The sequence below is a fragment of the Podarcis erhardii genome, assembly GCF_964252035.2.
Source record: "Podarcis erhardii genome assembly, chromosome: 2".
NCBI lineage: Eukaryota > Metazoa > Chordata > Lepidosauria > Squamata > Lacertidae > Podarcis > Podarcis erhardii.
The window spans coordinates 124854125-124874063 of NC_138498.1; the positions used below are offsets into that span (position 1 = coordinate 124854125).

General features: G+C 43.8%; 2 protein-coding genes and 1 long non-coding RNA gene across 6 annotated transcripts in view; 1 reads left to right on the plus strand and 2 right to left on the minus strand.

The window, feature by feature from the left end:
- LOC309334700 (uncharacterized protein) overlaps nucleotides 1–19939 on the minus strand; it is a 39655-nt gene that overhangs the window by 16728 nt on the left and 2988 nt on the right. For 2 of the 4 annotated variants that reach the window (XM_081849280.1, XM_081849282.1), the window contains exon 2: nucleotides 14798–18288. In XM_081849280.1, the coding sequence (XP_081705406.1) occupies nucleotides 16625–18136 (1512 nt within the window). In that variant the 5' untranslated portion in view covers nucleotides 18137–18288 and the 3' untranslated portion in view covers nucleotides 14798–16624. Of the gene's footprint in view, nucleotides 1–14797; nucleotides 18316–19939 lie in introns of those variants that run through there. The other 2 variants (XR_014153230.1, XM_081849281.1) reach the window with 2 other exon arrangements.
- Nucleotides 134–12848, plus strand: LOC309334763. Its single transcript, XR_014153257.1, has 2 exons — nucleotides 134–493; nucleotides 12595–12848. It is a non-coding gene; the product is annotated as an uncharacterized lncRNA (long non-coding RNA).
- LOC309334708 (uncharacterized protein) lies at nucleotides 4726–10645 on the minus strand. Its single transcript, XM_081849298.1, has 2 exons — nucleotides 10548–10645; nucleotides 4726–6752 (listed from the first exon to the last, which is right to left on the minus strand). Exon 2 carries the CDS (start codon nucleotides 6637–6639, stop codon nucleotides 5191–5193), a length of 1449 nt encoding a protein of 482 aa, XP_081705424.1. The 5' UTR covers nucleotides 6640–6752; nucleotides 10548–10645; the 3' UTR covers nucleotides 4726–5190.

Sequence of the window (19939 nt, forward strand, 5' to 3'; positions counted from 1 at the left end):
GGGCAGAGCAGCCCCTGGCGGTGCTCGGATGGGAACCGGCACTGAGGATTTTCCCAGGGGTTGCATGGGAGGCCTCTCTATCTCTCTCCTCTCTATGATACGGGGGGGCAGTTCTTCCCTGTCCAGTTCTTCCCATACTGGAGCCTCTGGGATCCTGCATCTCAGCCCGCAAGGCCCCTTTTCTGCGGTTAGACCAAGCCTGCAGGGCGGTTCTTGGGCCACTGCTTCCCTGCCTCTGGTCTAGAGAGAGCAGCAAACTCTGCACATGCCCAGAGTATATTGTATGAACTCCCGCCACGCTTTTACAGTACCAGTTTTAGTTTGCCTAGTCCCACATTAGAGTTTCCAGCATTGCAGGGGGTTGGACTAGATGACCCTTGGAGGTCCCTTGCAACTCTGCATCTCTATGATTAACCACCAGTCAATAATGCAGAGCGGCAAACTCTGCACATGCCCAGAGAATACTGTATGAACTCCCACCACACCGTTACCAGTTTTAGTTTGCCACTAAACGAACCACCAGTCAATAATGCAGGGCTCTTTTGCCCCACGTGGATCACGATCCCGCAGCTCTGAAAGGAAGAGCCTCATGCTGTACCCACTGAGTTCTCCTACCTCTTCCCCCTAAGGGACCTGGGCCCCTAGGAGTTGGCCCCTCTGGGTGCACCTTTCCCACCATGGGAGCCTAGCCGAGCGTTGCCATGTCCAGAATCTGGTGGGATCCCATGGCAGGATCCAGATCCCTCTTGGTGCCTTGCTCACTTTCTCCCTGGGCAGAAATCCCCGAGCGGCGAGGCAACGTAAGGGTTAAGGGGAGAGAGCGCCCGGCTGCCTAGTGCGGCCCGGAAAAGGCCCCTCTCTCCCTCACCGTCTCCTCTCCTCTTTCCGCTTGTTTTGGGAGGCCTCTGGGGGTGGTGAGTCCTTTGGGTGAAGGGGAGGTTCTAGGGCGACTGGGGTGCAGAGATGGCTGTTGGGGGGCTGAGAGATGAATGGGAGGATCCCCTGGGTGGGTGGGTGGAAGGGAAACCATGGGACCCAAGGCCTTTGAGGTCCTTGCAACCCCCTGCCCAACCCCCACGAACCCGGGGGGGGGGAGAGCTCTTTGGGGGTCTCAGAAATGGGTGTCCCTTGAGAAGGGGGGAGGACTCCAGGTGGGGAAAGAGGGTGGGCCCCTGTATTTGGCAGATGCTTTCTTTGTGACCCCTGCATTGCTGAAGGGTTGGACTAGATGACCCTGGGGGTCTCTTCGAGCTCCACAGTTTTATGGTTCTGGGGGGTGGAGGACAGATTGAATTAGTATCACCAGAAAACATTTAAAAACGGGGCTCCTTGTGTGACCTGAACTGTGGGTTCTCACATATGGGAATGTCCAAAATTCAGCATTCGATTGACGTTGGAGAGAGACCGCGTTGAGAAATGAGACCAAGGGTACATATTGATATTGCAATGTATTAGATAAAATATAAAGAAATATAAAATAATATGTGTACATTCATCTGTAAAAAAGGAATATACAACAGAATAGACAGGAAGTTAAAAGTGTTGGTATATATATATATATATGATTTTGGAATAGTTTTTTGTCCCTGTGTTCCCCCGCTTTAAGTATATAAATTTTGTATACATGCTGAAAATTACAGTATAATTATTCTTGTGATGTAATATGATAATGTAACATAAGAACTTTAATAAAAAATAAAACTGGAATTTCCAAAAAAAGACGTTTATAATAATAATAAATAAATAAAACTTAAGTTTTGGGGGGGAGTTTATTATTATTATTGGGCAAAAAGATTCCAGCATTGCAGGGGGTTGGACTTGATGACCTTCGGGGGGTCCCTTCCAACTCTGTAGTTCTATGATTAACCACCAGTCAATAATGTGGGGGACTCACCCGCTTACTGCCCCCTATTAAATTAAAATACAGTGTGCACATCTCACTGTATACAAACTACCTAAATCTATACAATTTACCACAGTTTATCTTGTAGTGAGTGAATATCGTCTCAGGCAGAAGCTGAACAAACAAAAAGGAGAGTTTTATGAAGAAAAAGAAGCTTTTGAAAGAAAGTGGGTCAGGAAATGTGTTCTCCTGGGTAGAAGTCAACTTATATACTTAAACTTTAAGATGTCTCAGGCTTAAACACAGGATTACAATCACAGCTTGTCTTAAACTCTTCACTAAAGAAAGTTGTTATACTGCATTTTCTGTTACTTAGTTATGACAGGTGGTTCAGTTAAATACAGCACAGCTTCCTTCCCCAATCAATGCCCTGGTTCATGAGCAAGGGGCACTTTTCCTCAGCCCCCCCCCTTCTCTCTAACAACTGCTGAGGTAATTCCAAAATGGCGTAACAGACCCAAGGGATCCCCTACCCACGCTTGTGACTGGCTTGGGTGTCCTCTCTCCCTGGAAGAACTACCCCCTCCTGACTGGAAGAAGACCCAGAAGAGCCTGAAGCCCCCAGGATCTGCTTCTCCTGCCTCAAGAGTCAGCCCTCCCAGGACACCAGTTTGTAGACCTTCCCCAGACCCCCAACTGGGTCTCCCTCTCCAGGCTGGGAGAGTCTTTCCTCTCTCAGGGAGGGTGTTCAACTCAAACCAGAACCAGTTCTTCCTCAGGCAAATCCTATCCTCCTCCCCAACTACCACCTCAAAACTATCCCTCTTCATCTTCTCTCATATCAAACACTATCTAACTCTCTCCCTCAGTAACGGCTCCTTTTATTTTCCCTCCAAAAGTGCTGTTGTCCAATCAGAGAGAGGTTCCATCTCTCTGGTGGAATTTCAGGGGGACTGAGTGACCAGACTCTGGTCCAGCTCTGCTGTCCGTCACACTTCTGCCTGACAACAGCCAGTACAGATCAGCTGTTGGAAATTTCTGACCCTGATCACAACCACCAGACCTACTAAAGGTCAATTGTAAGGAAAACTTCAGGAACCTGGAATCTCCATGTATCTACATCACCTTTGGTTTCACGATATGGCAGTTCTAAGAGCAGAGGTGGGGAAAGCAGGAGTTTGCCTGTGAGAGGAAGAGTTTTGGGCTCCTTGTGAAAGGGGATTCCAGGAACCAGGAACCACTTCAGACAAGGCCTTTCCCAGGATGGAAAGAGAGTGAGGGAAATCTGACACTCCCTTATTCCTTTTGAAATAGTTTTATTATCAAATAATGGAGGCCTACAAATTGGACAGGAAAATTGGCTTCCAGGTGGAAAAATCAAAATTGGAAACAGAACTGTTAGAACCCAATGCTAAAATATTATCAAGAATGTATAACTTGCTGTTGAAATGGAATACCCAGGATGAAATGGTTAAATCAGCTATGATCAAGTGGGCTCAAGATATTGGTCATAACATTATGTTTGCTGACTGGGAACAGTTGTGGACCACCGGTATGAAATTTACGGCATGTAATGCCCTAAGAGAGAATATTATGAAAATGATTTATAGGTGGTACATGACCCCAGTCAAGCTTGCAAAAATTTACCACTTGTCTGATAATAAATGTTGGAAATGTAAAGAAAATGAAGGTACATTCTTTCACCTTTGGTGGACGTGCCCAAGGATTAAGGCTTTCTGGGAAATGATATATAATGAAATGAAAAAAGTATTTAAATATACCTTTCTGAAGAAACCAGAGGCCTTTCTCCTGGGCATGGTCGGCCAATTGGTGCCAAAGAAGGACAGAACTTTTTTTATGTATGCAACAACAGCAGCAAGAATTCTCATCGCAAAGCATTGGAAGACACAAGATCTACCCACCTTGGAAGAATGGCAGATGAAGGTGATAGATTACATGGGACTGGCAGAAATGACGGGCAGAATCCGAGACCAGGGAAGAGAGACGGCGGAAGAAGATTGGAAGAAATTTAAGGACTATCTTAGGAAACATTGCAAGATTAATGAATGTTAGAATGACGTTGGTTTAGAAATTAAGTGGTTTTCAGCTGAAAGGGTTATGTAAAAAGAAAAGAAAGGTTAGATATTAACTGAAAATTAAGGGAGAGGATTTGCTGAATTAATAAATAGAAATTGAGATATAGAAAGGGGAGGTATGAGGAGGTCGGGGAAGTAAGTTTAAGAAAATAAGGGGTTGAAATTATACTTGTTCTTTGTTTTGTGTATTGTTATGTTTTATTGTCTTGTTTTTATGTAATTTGTGGAAATTTAATAAATATCTTTTTTTAAAAAAAAGGAAAATTCAACGTCCGGAAGGGACCCAGTTTATTGAGAGAAAAGCTATTGCAATACTTCCAGCGACTCAAAACCAGAGGTTCATTTTAGTACAACTTTGAGAGGGTTTTTTTGAGGAAGGTACAGGCATAAGCTCATAGAAGTTATACATGTAAGGGAAGGTCTGTCAGGGAGCTAAAACGGTTCTTCTGTCCATTATTTTGGGTATCCTGGTGTCTTGCTGTCTTAGGATTTACATTTCATTTATTTATTGCCCATCTGCCTGACAACCAGACCTTTAGAAAGTCCTTAGCTTACCATTCCAATGGCTCCCAACGCCTGGGAAGAAGACTCAAGGGAAGAAGAGTTGGTCACATAAATCTTCTATTTCTAAACATTTTAAACAATAGTTTGAAAGATAAGCGGGTGGACGTCGGGGTTGAGAAGTCCACGTAGCCTAGAAATTAATACAGCACTGAGACATAGCTTCCATCAGAGAAAGTAAGATGAAGGTTTAACAAAGGTACATATGTTTCATTCAATGCTCTATTAGCAATCCCAAAACACCAACATTTCCAACTCTCTCTAACAAAGACCGAACTTCAGCCGACTCAAAGGGCATCAACATTGACCACAGGCATTGCAGGTTGATGCTCTCCGCAAACTGCAAACAGTTCATGACATATGATATTGCATTTACTATTTTGAGACATCACCATCATTACTTTAATACATAGGAACAAATTTACATGCAGACACCAGAACTTCGCATATACTCTATGCATCTAACGGCTGATGTATATTAAGATCTGCACTCCAACTGAAGCTCCTTCCACACTGACTGAAGTTCTTTCCACATTCCATATATTTAAATGATTTCTCACTATCAGTAATGCAATTTGCACACACAATCCTCACATTTAAATGCTTTCCCCCCTGCTGTGAATGTTCTCTGGTGTCTTTAAAATGTCCGCTTTGACCGAGGCTATTTCCGCACTCCTTACATTTAAATGGTTATTTTCTGGTGTGAGTTTGCTGATGTCTCTTAAGGTTTCCACTTTGACTGAAGAGTTTTCCACATTCCATACATTTAAATGGTTTCTCCTTTGTGTGAGTCTGTAGATGGCTTCTAAGGGTTCCACCATTACGGAAGCTCTTTCCACACTCCATACATTTAAATGGTTTCTCCCCTGTGTGTGTTCTTTGGTGGCTTTTATAATTTCCACTTTGACTGAAGCTCTTTCCACAGTCTATACACTTATATGGGTTCTCCCCTGTGTGAGTTCTTTGGTGCAGTCTAAGGTTTTTGGTTGAAGTGAAGCTCTTTCCACACTCCATACATTTATATGGTTTCTCCCCTGTGTGAGTTCGCTGATGTATTCTAAAAGTTAGACTATGACGAAAACTCTTTCCACACTCCATACATTTAAATGGTTTCTCCCCTGTGTGAGTTCTTTGGTGTATTCTATAATTTCCAATTTGACTGAAGCTCTTTCCACACTCTATACAGTTATATGGGTTCTCCCCTGTGTGAGTTCTTTGGTGCAGTCTAAGGTATCCACTTTGACTGAAGCTTTTTCCACACTCCATACATTTAAATGATTTCTCCCCTGTGTGAGTTTTCTGATGTGTTCTGAGGTATGCACTTTGACTGAAGCTCTTTCCACATTCCATACATTTAAATGGTTTCTCCCCTGTGTGAGTTTGCTGATGTATTTGTAGGGGCCCACTTTGATGGAAGCTCTTTCCACACTCCATACAATGGAATGGTTTCTCCCCTGTGTGAGTTTTCTGATGTGTTTTAAGGTTTCCACTTTGACTGAAGTTCTTTCCACATTCCATACATTTACATGGTTTCATCCCTGTGTGAGTTCGCTGATGTATTGTAAGGGCGTCCCTACGACCATAGCTCTTTCCACATTCCATACATTTAAATGGTTTCTCCCCTGTGTGAGTTTTCTGATGTATTCTATAATTTCCAGTTTGACTGAAGCTCTTTCCACACTCAACACATTTAAATGGTTTCTCCCCCGTGTGAGTTCTTTGGTGCAGTCTAAGATATTCTCTTTGATTGAAGCTGTTTCCACACTCCATACATTTAAATGGTTTCTCCCCTGTATGAGTTCGCTGATGTGTTCTTAGGCTTCCATTATGGACAAAGTTCTTTCCACACTCCATACATTTGAATGGTTTTTCTCCCGTGTGAATTCGCTGATGTGTTCTAAGGTGTCCACTTTGACTGAAGCTCTTTCCACACTCAACACATTTAAATAGTTTTTCCCTAGTGTGAATTCTTTGATGGATTCTAAGTGCTCCACGCTGACTGAAGCTCTTTCCACACTCCATACATTTAATTGGTTCCCCCCCCTTACGAGTTTGTTGATTTTTCCTATGGGTTTTGCTCCTATTCAAGCTCTTTTTCAACTGCATAGCTTTAGATGGTTTCTCTTCTGTTGAGTTCATTATTGTAAACGCAGTGTACGCACTGACAGAAGGACATTATGTACATTTTAACTTTGCCTTCATTATTCTCAATGAAATTGAAGTTGTCTCCTCAGAATTTGGATCACCTTCTCCTTTGGGAGGAAAGAAAATCATTTTAGGGTTTCAAGGAAGAGGGAAACGGAACTTAACACAAAGTGAGTCTAATTAACAGCACCGTCTTTTTTTTAAAGCATCTCCTAGATTCTCCCCTCTCTTCTCTACGTCTCCCTGAGGAAGTATGGCCAGGGAATGGACCACCTGATCTCATGCCCTTCTTGTAATATAGAACTATCCTCGTGGAAATTATCTGTCCAGGACTCTCTCACTTTCCTTTCTTCTTTGGGTGAGTAGCTAAGCAAATATGTGTGACACTGAAAAAGCTGAATTCTAACGGGAAGACTTTCAGAAGAAAATATCCTTTGGAATAATATACCAATTGCATGTATGCTGTCAATTGGATTACAAAAGTGGATTATGCCTTTCCTAAATGTGACCAAGAGAATGATACTATAAATTAAAGGGGGAAATATGTGCCACCTTAATTAATCAATTAATTAATTATAATATATTATTCAAACCCCAGCCATCCGGCTGGGTTCCCCCAGCCCTCTGGGCAGCTCTCAATGGAATATTAAAACATGATTAAACATAAAACATCGACTTCCTGTTGGTCCGCAGAGCTGAGAAGAGACGGGACTCAGCCCTTAGGGGAGAGTTCAGCTCTTTGTGAGACAAAGGGGGAGTCTGCAAGGGCGCCCCCCCAAAACAGGAGTAAAAAGAGAGGGGTGGTGTTTTATTAAAAAAATATGAAGTGAGACAAATCTTTAAGGTCAAAGAAGGGAGGGAAAATGATAATTGTCAGGATTTATGCACCAAATGGCAGTAAGACTGAATGTTATAGAAAGTTGGAAGAGAAATTATTTGACTTTGTGGATCAAAAAATAATTATGGGGGACCTGAAGGGGGAAGTTTCATTGGAAATTGATAGAATGAGAAAGTGAATAGAATCAAGCTTGTTTGTTAAAAATATGGACAAAAAAGATGGTGGACCAGTTGCAACAATAAACGTAAACAGGGGTGGTAAAGAAAGTGAAATACCTAAGAATATTGTTAACCCCCCAAAATATAAATTTCTACCAAGACAACCACAACCAGGTATGGAATAAGATTAAGAGAGATTTGGAAGTGTGGGGAAGGATGAAATTGTCACTTTGGGGAAGGATATCGGTTATAAAAATGAATGTGCTACCAAAAATGTTATTTTTGTTTCAGTCAATTGATGGAGTACCCAGAATTAGCTAAGATGACCGGGAGAATCCGAGAACAGCGGGACCAAAAATTCCTGAAGGACTGGAGTAAATTTGTGAATTATTTGAAGGGCAGTGGTTTTCAATTGAATACGCTTGTAGGATAACAAGAAGTTTTGTGAAAAAATGGAGATAAGAAATATTGTTAATAAGAGTTAAAATATAGGATGTTAAGATTTTGATTATATAAATAGTAGTAAAGAGACAAAATGTAAACAGAAGAGAGATAGGATGAAATCATTAGAAGGGAATGATGGAAGTCACTGGCTAAAAATAGCCAAGATGTGTAAGAGATGATAAGATGGATGTTTTGTTTGGAAAGTTTATGTTAAAAATCAATATACCCAAAACTTTCTGAGAAAATAAAAAATGGAAATTTTAAATGATAATGGAAAATGGAAAAAACTAGCTAAAAACCCAAATGATATAATGATTTATCAAAATATTAAGATATTACAAAGTCAATTTTCAACAATTGTGAATCAGGAAGTAGAATGGAAAATTAAAACGATGAAACAAAAGAACTTTGAAAACACAAATAAATCAGGAAAATGGCTAGCATGGCAGATAAATAAAAGAAAATCTCAAAAGACATATATAAAATTAAAATTGGAGAGAAAGAAATAGAGAATCTGAAAGAAATAAGAAAATGATTTGTAAATTTCTATAGACAATTGTATAAAAAAGGTGGAATAGAGAACAAGTAGAAGAATTTTTAAAGAAGAATGGAGTGCAACAAATCCCAACAGAAAAGAAGGACAGACTGAATGAATTAATAGAAGTGGAAGAAATTTGGAGAGCAATAAAGGACTTAAAATCAGGAAAAGCACTAGGAATCCATGGAGTTACTGCAAGACAGAAGTACTGTTTTTAGGGGACAGGAGGCGGGTGGGTGTCGATGACTCCCTGGTCCTGAACGGGGTAACTGTGCCCCAGGCACCTGTTTATCAGCTCCATCTGGTATACAGGCTGAGACCCTATCTGCCCACAGACTGCCTCACCAGAGGGGTCCATGCTCTGGTTATCTCTCGCTTTGACTCCTGCAATGCGCTCTATGTGGGGCTACCTTTGAAGGTGACCCAGAAACAACTAATCCAGAATGCGGCAGCTAGACTGGTGACTGGGTGCGGCCGCCAAGACCACATAACTCCGGTCTTGAAAGACCTACATTGGCTTCCAGTACGTTTCCGAGCACAGTTCAAAGTGTTGGTGCTGACCTTTAAAGCCCTAAACGGTCCAGTATATCTGAAGCAGCGTGCTCACCCTCATCGTTCTAGCCGGACACTGAGGTCCAGCGCCAAGGGCCTTCGGGCGGTTCCCTCACTACGAGAAGCCAAGTTACAGGGAACCAGGCAGAGGGCCTTCTCGGTAGTGGCACTCGTCCTGTGGAATGCCCTCCCACAAGATGTCAAAGAAAACATTAAGTACCAGACTTTTAGAAGACATCTGAAGGCAGCCCTCTTTAGGGAAGCTTTTAATGTTTGATGCATTACCGTATTTTAATATTTTGTTGGAAGCCACCCAGAGTGGCTGGGGAAGCCCAGCCAGATGGGCGGGGTATTCGTAATAAATTGTTGTTGTTATTAAATATTATAAAAATTTCAGCTACACCCTACTGGCACCATTGGAGGAAGCAATGAACAATTTTTTTAATAAAAGGAGAAATACCAGAGACTTGGAAAGAAGCATATATTATACTGATACCCAAACCAGACTCACTTATTACAGGTTAAAATCTACAGGCCGATTTCTTTGTTGAACAGTGATTATGAACTATTTGCAAATATTAAGGCTTTATTCCTGACTGCCCGATTAAGGACAATATAAGGAATATTATTCAGTACTTGACGGCCAGGAATGAAAAGCAGGCAGCCATAATATTTGTGGATGCTGAGATGGCCTTTGATAATATATCTTGGGAATTTGAGATTAAAAACTTAGAAATGATGCAATTGGGTCAGTTGTTTATGAGAAGCATAAAAGCAATATATTCAAGACAAAAGGCGAAACTTATTGTAAATAATGTATTAACAGAAAATACTGAAATATTGAAATTACAAAAGGGACAAAACAAGGGTGTCCACTATCACCATTGTTATTCATATCGGTTCTGGACGTTCTCCTGAATAATATAAGCTTAGCAGAAGGAATTAAAGGATTATCAGTCAGGACCCTCCAGCAATGGGCATTGTCTATCATGATAATGGGTCCTTTACCCTTGAAGCCCACCAATGTATCAAGGATATATGAATCCCGAAAGCATTTTCATAGCACCCTCCACCCATATTTTTTATTGCTTTCCAGTGGTACCTCAGGTTACAGACGCTTCAGGTTACAGACTCCTCTAACCCAGAAATAGTACATCGGGTTAAGAACTTTGCTTCAGGACGAGAACAGAAATCGCATGGTAGCGGCGCGGCAGCAGTGGGAGGCCCCATTAGCTAAAGTGGTACCTCAGGTTAAGAACAGTTTCAGGTTAAGAAAGGACCTCAAGAACGAATTAAGTTCTTAACCCGAGATACCACTGTACAACAGCATCAATGATCAGTCGTGCAGTGGAAAGTGAACATTGCTACTTACCGTGATAGGTTTCTTCTCTGCAGGGAGGAAGTGGGTCTCGTGTGAGTTGTCAACATCCCCTCTCCCCTGGAAGTCAAACTTTCGAGATGGGCAAGACGTAACTGTATAGCAAGAACAACAGAACAGGAAGAAAAAGGAAGACAACTTCTTAGGATAAAGGAACTCAATGGTCCTACAGTTACTCTGGAGAACTTCCTAAAGGTCCCTGTAAGGTAGTCCAGGTAAAGTAGAGAAGTAAACCCAGGTAAGGGTGGAAATGAAAGAGGAGGAGGAGGGGAAGGAGACACAGGAGGATTCTGGACATTTGGGTGGGGAGTCCCAACCCCCAGGACAATCCTTGGTTCTATGAATCTGATGGTCTCCCCCTCCACAGAGAGTGAAAAGGCCACAGGAAGAGAAGAGAGGAAAGTAGAGACAAAGGAGGAGAAAGGGAAAAGGAAAGGAAGATCCCTTCCGAAACGGCGTTCCTGACTTTTCTCTTCTGCCCTCCCTGGAGCTCTCATGCAGCTGACCTGGCCAGGGGGTTGTTCTGCCCACCAGGTCTGCCCTCTTGATATTTGGACCTCCTGCCAGCACAGAGGTGGGCCAGGACCACCCACACGGGACCCCCCCTCCTGCTATAAACTGGAAGCCTGAGCGAGGGGGGAAGTTTCCAGTAACCTAAGGGAGGGGGTTCCTCCCAGGATCTTCTTGCCTTTTCTCTCCAGTGGCTGGACTTGGGAGAAAGAAGTGTCCTGTCTCCGGAGCCCCCAGCGTCTAGCCAGAGCATATGGGGGAGGGGGGGGGGAGAATCCGCTTCCTGGCAATAAGTGGGTGAGGAAATGGGACCCCCCTTTTCAGGGATTCCTTCCTGTCCCTCTCCCCGAGACAGATTTCTTGGCAAGGCAGGGAAAAGCCAGGGCCGCCCCTCCGGAGATTCATCCTCCAACATCCAAGATGGAGACATCTCTTCCAAAAGACCACGTGCACCTCTCCCGCCCCCCCCCCGCCATGGACGTTTCCATTGATCACTCAGCCCCCCCAACTTCCTCTGCCCTCCTCCCTCCGTCTCCCCTGCGCCCAGAAACCCGCCCCCCTTGATACCAATCAACCCTCGTCCTGCGTCCTGTATCTCCCAAGCGCGCCCACCTCTCCATCCGGAGGGGCCTCGCAAGACGAGCCACTGACGGGGGGGGAGAGAGAGAGAGACGGAAGGACGGAAGGAAGGGGGGGTCTCTATCCAGGCCTCTCTCGCCCCTTCACCCTTCCATGGACTCCCTCTATCCCCCCCAGGAACTAATGTTCCTGCCGGGGGTGCTTCAAAGCAGAAGCCGCCACGGAAACCCTGCAAGGACTTCCTCTGCAGAAAGCCCATCTGCACCCCCCCCCGTGCATATCCCATAGCCAAGTGTAATGGGGGGGGTGTGATCTCTTGTGTTGGAGGGGCTTCATCGTCCCATGTAAGATCTGGGTTTTTTGGGAAGGGATAGGGAGGGGGTCTTTGTCCTTTCCTCCCCCCTCCCCATTTCCCCCCCCCCTTCCCCATCCCTGCATCTTTACCCCTTTGTCCTCTCTTCTGCCCCTCCGCCTCCCTTGCTCGCTCTTCCGATGTCTTGTCCTGCAAGAGAAAGAGCAGGGCGGGAGGAGTTAGTCCAGCGACGCCCCCCCCCCTTTCTAAAGCCCCTCCCGAGGCTCCGGCCTATAGAGTTATGGGGCAGAGCAGCCCCTGGCGGTGCTCGGAAGGGAACCTGCACTGAGGATTTTCCCAGGGGTTGCATGGGAATTGCTTGGGGGAGGGGGAGTCAGGCGGGGGTGCCTCTATCTCCTCTCTATAATAGAGGGGGGGCCTGTTCTTCCCTGTTCAGTTCTTCCTAGACTGGAGGCTCTGGCATCCTGCACCTCAGCTCGCAAGGCCCCCTTTCTGTGGTTAGACCAAGCCTGCAGGGCGGTTCTTTGGCCACTGCTTCCCTGCCTCGGCTTTACAGAAAGAGCAGCAAACTCTGCCCATGCCCAGAGAATACTGTATGAAATCCCACCACACTTTATCACTTCCAGTTTGCATTTGAAGCAACCGAAACTGGAATTGTATGGAGGAGTTTCAAAACTGCGGTCATGTCTGGGGATTGCATCTTGGAATACCATTTTGGAAGACTGAAGGTGCAGCTTGGTTTGCTTCGCAAGGATTAAAAACTTCCCACTTCAAGAATGAGTACTTTACCCAGTTACCTTGGAGAAGGTTCCACTGAATTCATTGGGATAGGTCAGTTTGCAAAGCACGAGAGTCCTAATCTCAGGGTTGTGGGTTCAAGTCTCACATTGGGCTGTGGACTAGCAAAGCACGAGAGTCCTAATCTCAGGGTTGTGGGTTCAAGTCTCACATTGGGCTGTGGACTAGCAAAGCACGAGAGTCCTAATCTCAGGGTTGTGGGTTCAAGTCTCACATTGGGGGTTGGACTAGATGACCCTCAGGGGTCCCTTCCAACTCTGCAGTTCTATGATTAACCACCAGTCAAGAATGCGGCAGACTCACCCCACTAACCGCCCCCCTTTAAATAGAGTGTGCACACCTAACAGTACACCAACCTCAAAGATCTCACCAATTTACCACAGTTTTTCTTGTAGTGAGTGAATAACAAACAACCATGAAAGTTTTATTAACAAAAAAGAAGTTTGTGAAAGAAAGTGGGTCAGGAAATGTGTTCTCCTTGGTAGAAGTCAAATTATTTACATAAAATATAAGCTGTCTCAGGCTTAAACACATTGTTACTTAACCTCTCTTTACTCAAATATCAGTTGTTATATTTCAGTTTCTGTTACTTAGTTATGTCAGGTGGTTCAGTTAAATACTGATAATACAACACATCTTCCTTCCCCGATCAATGCCCTGGTTCATGAGCGAGGGGCATTTTTCCTCAGCCCCCCCCTTCTCTCTAAGCACTGCTGAGGTAATTCCAAAATGGCTTAACAGACCCAGGGAATCCCCTCCCCCCTTGTGACTGGCTTGGGGGGTCTTCTCTCCCTAGAAGAACTGCCCCCTCCTGACTGGAAGGAGACCACGGGAGCCTAAATTCCCCCAGGATCTGCTTCTCCTGCCTCAGTCAGCCCTCCCAGGACACCAGTTTGTAGACCTTCCCCAGACCCCCAACGGCGTGGATGTTCTCCTCAGGGAGGGTGTATAACTCAAACCAGAACCAGTTCTCCCTCAGGCAAATCCTATCCTCCTCCCCAACTCCCACCTCAAAGCAATCCCTCTTCATCTTCTCTCATATCAAACCCTATCTAACTCTCTCCCTCAGAAAGGACTCCTTTTATTTTCCCTCCAAAAGTGCTGTTGTCCAATCAGAGAGAGGTTCCATCCCTCTGGTGGAATTTCAGGGGGACTGAATGACCAGACTCTGGTCCGGCACTGCCGTCCATCCGTCACACTTCTGCCTGACAACAACCAGTACAGGTCAGCAGTAGGAAATTTCTGTCCCTCATCACAACCACCAGACCTACTAAAGGTCAATACTTTCAGAGGAAAACCTCAGGATTTGGGAATCCCCACATACCTACATTGCCTTAGGTTTCACGTCATGGCTGTTCTAAGAGCAGAGGTGGCAAAATCAGGAGTTTGCCTCTGAGAGGAAGAGAGTTTGGGGCTGCTTTATGAAAGTTCATTCCAGAAACCAGGAGCCATTTTGGAAAAGGCCTTTCCCAGGAATGAACAGGGTGAGGGAAATCTGACTGGAGGCAAATTCTGGATCCATACATCCTTCCACAGTGGGGATCTGAGGCATAGCTAGGGGTCAGGGGCAATGAGCGCCACACCGCAGGGAGTGGCACTACGCCTGAGCCATGCGTCTCTCCTGGGAGTGATACGATGACTTGGGCGCCTGCAGGCTCCGCGCTGCCTACAAAAAGCAATGTGGGTCTGCTGGGTGTTGGAGCAGAATGGGCCTCAGGCGCTGATATTCTGGTGCACCTGGCACAAGCCCCACCGCCCTGGATGTCCAAGCGGCTAGCCACACCACTGTTGGGGACATAGGTTTCCAGGTGGGAGTCGACTGTGGTGAGGGTTTGCCAAACGTGCTTTCCTCTTAGAACATTCCCCCCCTTTTGTCATGGTTTTGATCACCTTTAAAGTCCATGACACCTTTGCTAAAGGCTGTTCTCCCATTGGAGCACTCACAGGTCAGAGTTTCCCGATTGTCAGTGTTTATACTACATTCTCTCAAAGGTTAATGTCCAGGGGAGGGAATAACACCTCAAAGAAAAACACAGCCAAGAGATAGAAAAACTCAACATCCGGAAGGGACCCAGTTTATTTTGAGATAAGCTATTGCAATAGTGTCAGTGACTCCAAGTCAGGAGTTCATTTTAAAACAGTTTTGAAAGAAATGTACAGGCATTAGCTCATAGAAGTTATACGTGAAAGGGAAGGTCACAGGTCAGGGAGCTAAAACTCTTTTTCCGTCCGTTATCTTGGGTGTCCAGGTGTCTTGGAATCTTAGGATTTATATTTCACTCACTTTTTGTCCACCTACCAATCCTTAGCATTCCATTCCCATAGCTTCCTATGCCTGGAAAACTCAAGGTGAGAACAGTCGGTCACATAAAAGTGCTATTTCTAAAACGATTTAAACAGTTGTTAGAATGATAAGGGTATGGGAGTCGGGAGTTCAGAAGTCCACATAGCATAAAAATTCTTACATTACATAGAGTCCATCACAGAGAGTAGTTGCAGATACAGTGGTACCTCAGGTTACATACGCTTCGGGTTACAGACTCCACTAACACAGAAATATTACCTCGGGTTAAGAACTTTGCTTCAGGATGAGAACAGAAATTGCGTGGCAGTGGCGCAGCAGGAGACCCCATTACCTAAGGTGGTGCTTCAAGTTAAGAACAGTTTCAGGTTAAGAACAGACCTCCTGAACAAATTAAGTACGCAACCAGAGGTACCACTGTATTACAAAAATACATACATTTCATTCAGTGCTAAATTATATGAAATCTGTTGTTTACTTGTTAAATGGGTTAACTAACAGCCTCCAGCCCAACATGATCCAAGGGGAAAGGGAAATTCGTGTCCACCACCATCACCCTGCCTGCTTCAAGCTGCTACTTGAGTGGCTCTGACCATGACAGTCTCAGAACTCCTGAGGCACAGGTGTGCAGCCCAGCCACAGAGAGGAGGGCCTGGGGCTCAAAGCTTTATTTAATCCTTTATTCCTGCTGCCACAGGAGATAATGTTTTAACTGCACATTGAGTCCTTCAAATAAGCAAGAATGAGGAGGAGTTGTAGCACAATTATCAATAACAAAAACTATACAGGGGTTTCAACATTACTTTATGTACATAAGATTACTTCACTCTTTCTGTGTCTTATTTGTTCATTTAGTGTAACTACAACAATAGGTGTTATACGGTTGTTTGTATACTACTAATTTAACCATCCCTGCTTCCAAAGCATCACAACTTTCACCCTCTAATTTCCACAATGCTCTATTAGCAACCCAAAAACACCAACATTTCCAACTCTCTCAACTGAAGACCAAACTTCAGCCAACTAAAAGAGCATCAACGTTCCCACCAGCATTGCAGATTCATGTTCTCCACAAACGGCAAGCAGTTCATGACCTATTATATTGCATTTACCATTGTGAGACATTACCTTCATGACTTTAATACATGGGTACAACTTTACATGCAGACACCAGAACTTCACATATACTCTATGCATTTAACGGCTGATGTATATAAGGATCTCCACTCCAACTGAAGCTCCTTCCACACTCCATGTGTTTAAATGGTTTCTTCACATGTGAGTTCACTATTCTTCAGAGATGTTTTCACTCTGACTGAAGTTCTTTTCATACTCCATAAATTTAAATGGTTTCTCCCGGTGTGAATCCACTGCTGTTTTCTAAGTGCTCCACTCTTAGGGAAGCTCTTTGCAAACACAACCCACACATTTAAGTTCCTCCCCCCATGAGTATGTTCGTTGATGTATCTTAAAATGTCCAAATCAACTGCCGCTCTTCCAGCACTCTATAAATGAGTTCATTGATGTATTTTAAAATGTCCCCTGACTGAAGCTCTTTCCACACTCCATTCATTTAAATGGCTTCTCCCCTGTATGAGTTCGCTGATGCTTTCTAAGGCTTCCACTTTGACTGAAGCTCTTTCCACACTCCATACATTTAAATGGTTTCTCCCCTGTATGAGTTCGCTGATGGCTTCTGAGGTACCCACTATCAATGAAGCTCTTTCCACACTCCATACATTTAAATGGCTTCTCCCCTGTATGAGTTCGCTGATGTATTTTTAAATGTGGACTTTGACTATAGCTCTTTCCACACTCCATACATTTAAATGGTTTCTCCCCTGTATGAGTTCGTTGATGTAGTTTAAAATGTCCACTATGACGGAAGCTCTTTCCACACTTCTTGCATTTAAAGGGTTTCTCCCCTGTATGAGTTCGTTGATGTATTTTACAGTGTCCACTTTGACTGAAGCTTTTTCCACAATCCATACACTGAAATGGTTTCTCCCCTGTATGAGTTCGCTGATGGCTTTTGAGGTTCCCATTATCACTGAAGCTCTTTCCACACTCCATACATTTAAAAGGTTTCTCCCCTGTATGAGTTCGTTGATGTAGTCTAAGCTTACCACATTCACTGAAGCTTTTTCCACAATCCATACATTTAAATGGTTTCTCCCCTGTGTGAGTTCGTTGATGTACTCTAAGGGCTACACTATGAGAAAAGCTCTTTCCACACTCCATACATTTAAATGGTTTCTCCCCTGTGTGAGTTCGATGATGCATTTTAAGGGTTTCACTATGACTGAAGCTCTTTCCACACTCCATACATTTAAATGGTTTCTCCCCTGTGTGAATTCGTTGATGCATTTTAAGGCTTCCACCTTGACTGAAGCTCTTTCCACACTCCATACATTTAAATGGTTTTTCCCCTGTGTGATGTCTTTGGTGTAGTCTAAGGTTTTTGGTTGAAGTGAAGCTTTTTCCGCACACTATACATTTATGTGGTTTCTCCCCTGTGTGAGTGCGTTGATGTATTGTAAGAGTTCCCTTCATAATGAAGCTCTTTCCACAGTGTATACATTTAAATGGTTTCTCCCCTGTGTGAGTTCGCTGATGTATTCTAAGGGTTACATTATGACCAAAGCTCTTTCCACACTTCATACATTTAAACGATTTCTCCCCTGTGTGAGTTCGCTGATGTATTTTATAGTGTCCACTTTGACTGAAGCTCTTTCCACACTCCAAACATTTAAATGGTTTCTCACCTGTGTGAGTTCGCTGATGTATTTTATAGTGTCCACTTTGACTGAAGCTCTTTCCACACTCCAAACATTTAAATGGTTTCTCTCCTGTGTGTGTTTGCTGATGTATTTTATATTGTCCACTTTGACTGAAGCTCTTTCCACACTCCAAACATTTAAATGGTTTCTCCCCTGTATGAGTTCGTTGATGTATTGTAAGGCTTCCCTTTATACTGAAGATCTTTCCACACTGCATACATTTAAATGACTTCTCTCCTGTGCGAGTTTGTTGATGTTTCTTAGGAGTTTCAATCCAGTTCAAGCTCTTTCCACTATCCATAGTTTCAAATGTTTTGTCTACTGGGTGAGTTCATTGATGTTAACTAAGTGCATACACTGGCTGAAGCATATTACACACATTTTAATGTTCTTTTCATTATTCCCAGTGAAATTGCAGATGGCCTCTCAGAATTCTGAATGCCTTCTCTGTTGCTATTTGCGAGTGGAGGAAAAAAAATCCTGTTAGGGTTTCAAAGAAGAAAAAGGAACTTCTTAAAATTAAACATCACGGCCTAGGACCCTCGTACCTACGGGACCGCCTCTCCCGTTATGCCCCACAGAGAGCCTCAAGGTCCATAAATAGCAACACCCTAGTGGTCCCGGGCCCTAAGGAAGTTAGATTGGCTTCAACCAGAGCCAGGGCCTTTTCAACACTGGCTCCAGCCTGGTGGAACGCTCTGCCTCATGAGACCAGGGCCCTGCAGGATCTGATTTCTTTCCGCAGGGCCTGTAAGCCAGAGTTGTTCCGCCTGGCCTTTGGCTTGGAGCCAATTTGATTCCCTTCCCCTCTTTTTTTTTCCTTTATCCTTTCTCCTCCTGTGATGAGGCTGCATTTTTAAATTTTAATGTTTCAATATTTTAATTGTTGTATTTTAATCTTGTTTTTAAGTTGTATTCATTCAACTTGTTTTTATTATTGCTTGTTAGCCGCCCTGAGCCCGGCCTTGGCTGGGGAGGGCGGGGTATAAATAGAAATTATTATTATTATTATTATTATTATTATTATTATTATTATTATTATCATCATTAGATTTTCCCCTCTGCTCTGTCCAGGACTCTCTCGCTTTCCTTTCTCCTTTGGGGTGGGTGGCCAAAGGAATATGCGTGACACTGAAAAAGCTGAATTCTAACAGTGAAGACTTTCAGAGGAAAATATCTTTTGGAATTATATACCGATTGCATGTAAGATATCAACTGGATTACAAAAGTTGATTATGCGCTTCCTAAATGTGCCCAAGAGACTGATATTGATGAATTGGAGGAATAAAGACAAGTTCCTCTTTAATTAATATTAGTTGTTGTTTTTCTACGCTGCCCATCTAGCCCCTCTGGGTGGCTTCCAACAGAATATTAAAAACATGATAAAACATCCAACATTAAAAACTTCCCTAAATAGGGCTGCCTTCAGATGGATTGATGATATGACAACACTCACTACAGATGAATGGATTACTTATATACGTAGACTTTGTTTGGATAAACATACTGACATTTGGAATGAGTTCATAGAGAACATAGTAGGTTTCTAATAACCATATATGCAGTATGAGAATACGGTAATATTATGGTATTTTTTGCACTTTTTCTCTCTCTTTTATTCCCCCCCCCCCTTTATTTTCTATAACTGAAATTATATTATTCAGATGTCTACATGTAAACCCTCCAGTAACGGGCATTGTCTATCTAGAGATCTGCACTGGCTCCCAGTACGTTTCCGAGCACAATTCAAAGTGTTGGTGCTGACCTTCAAAGCCCTAAACGGCCTTGGTCCTGTATACCTGAAGGAATGTCTCCACCCCCATCATTCTGCCTGGACACTGAGATCCAGCGCCAAGGGCCTTCTGGCGGTTCCATCATTGCAAGAAGTGAGGTTACAGGGAACCAGACAGAGGGCCTTCTCGTAGTGGCGCCCGCCCTGTGGAACGCCCTCCCTTCAGATGTGAAGGAAATAAGCAGCTACCTTCTCTTTAAAAGACATCTGAAAGCAGCCCTGTTTAGGGAAGTTTTTAATATTTAATGCTGTATTGTTTTTAACACTTGATTGGAAGCCGCCCAGAGTGGCTGGGGAAACTCAGTCAGATGG

Coding starts and splice junctions, on each gene's coding strand:
- LOC309334708 (XM_081849298.1), bottom strand. CDS start 6,639: ATGAACTCAACAGAAGAGAAACCATCTAAAGCTATGCAGTTGAAAAAG.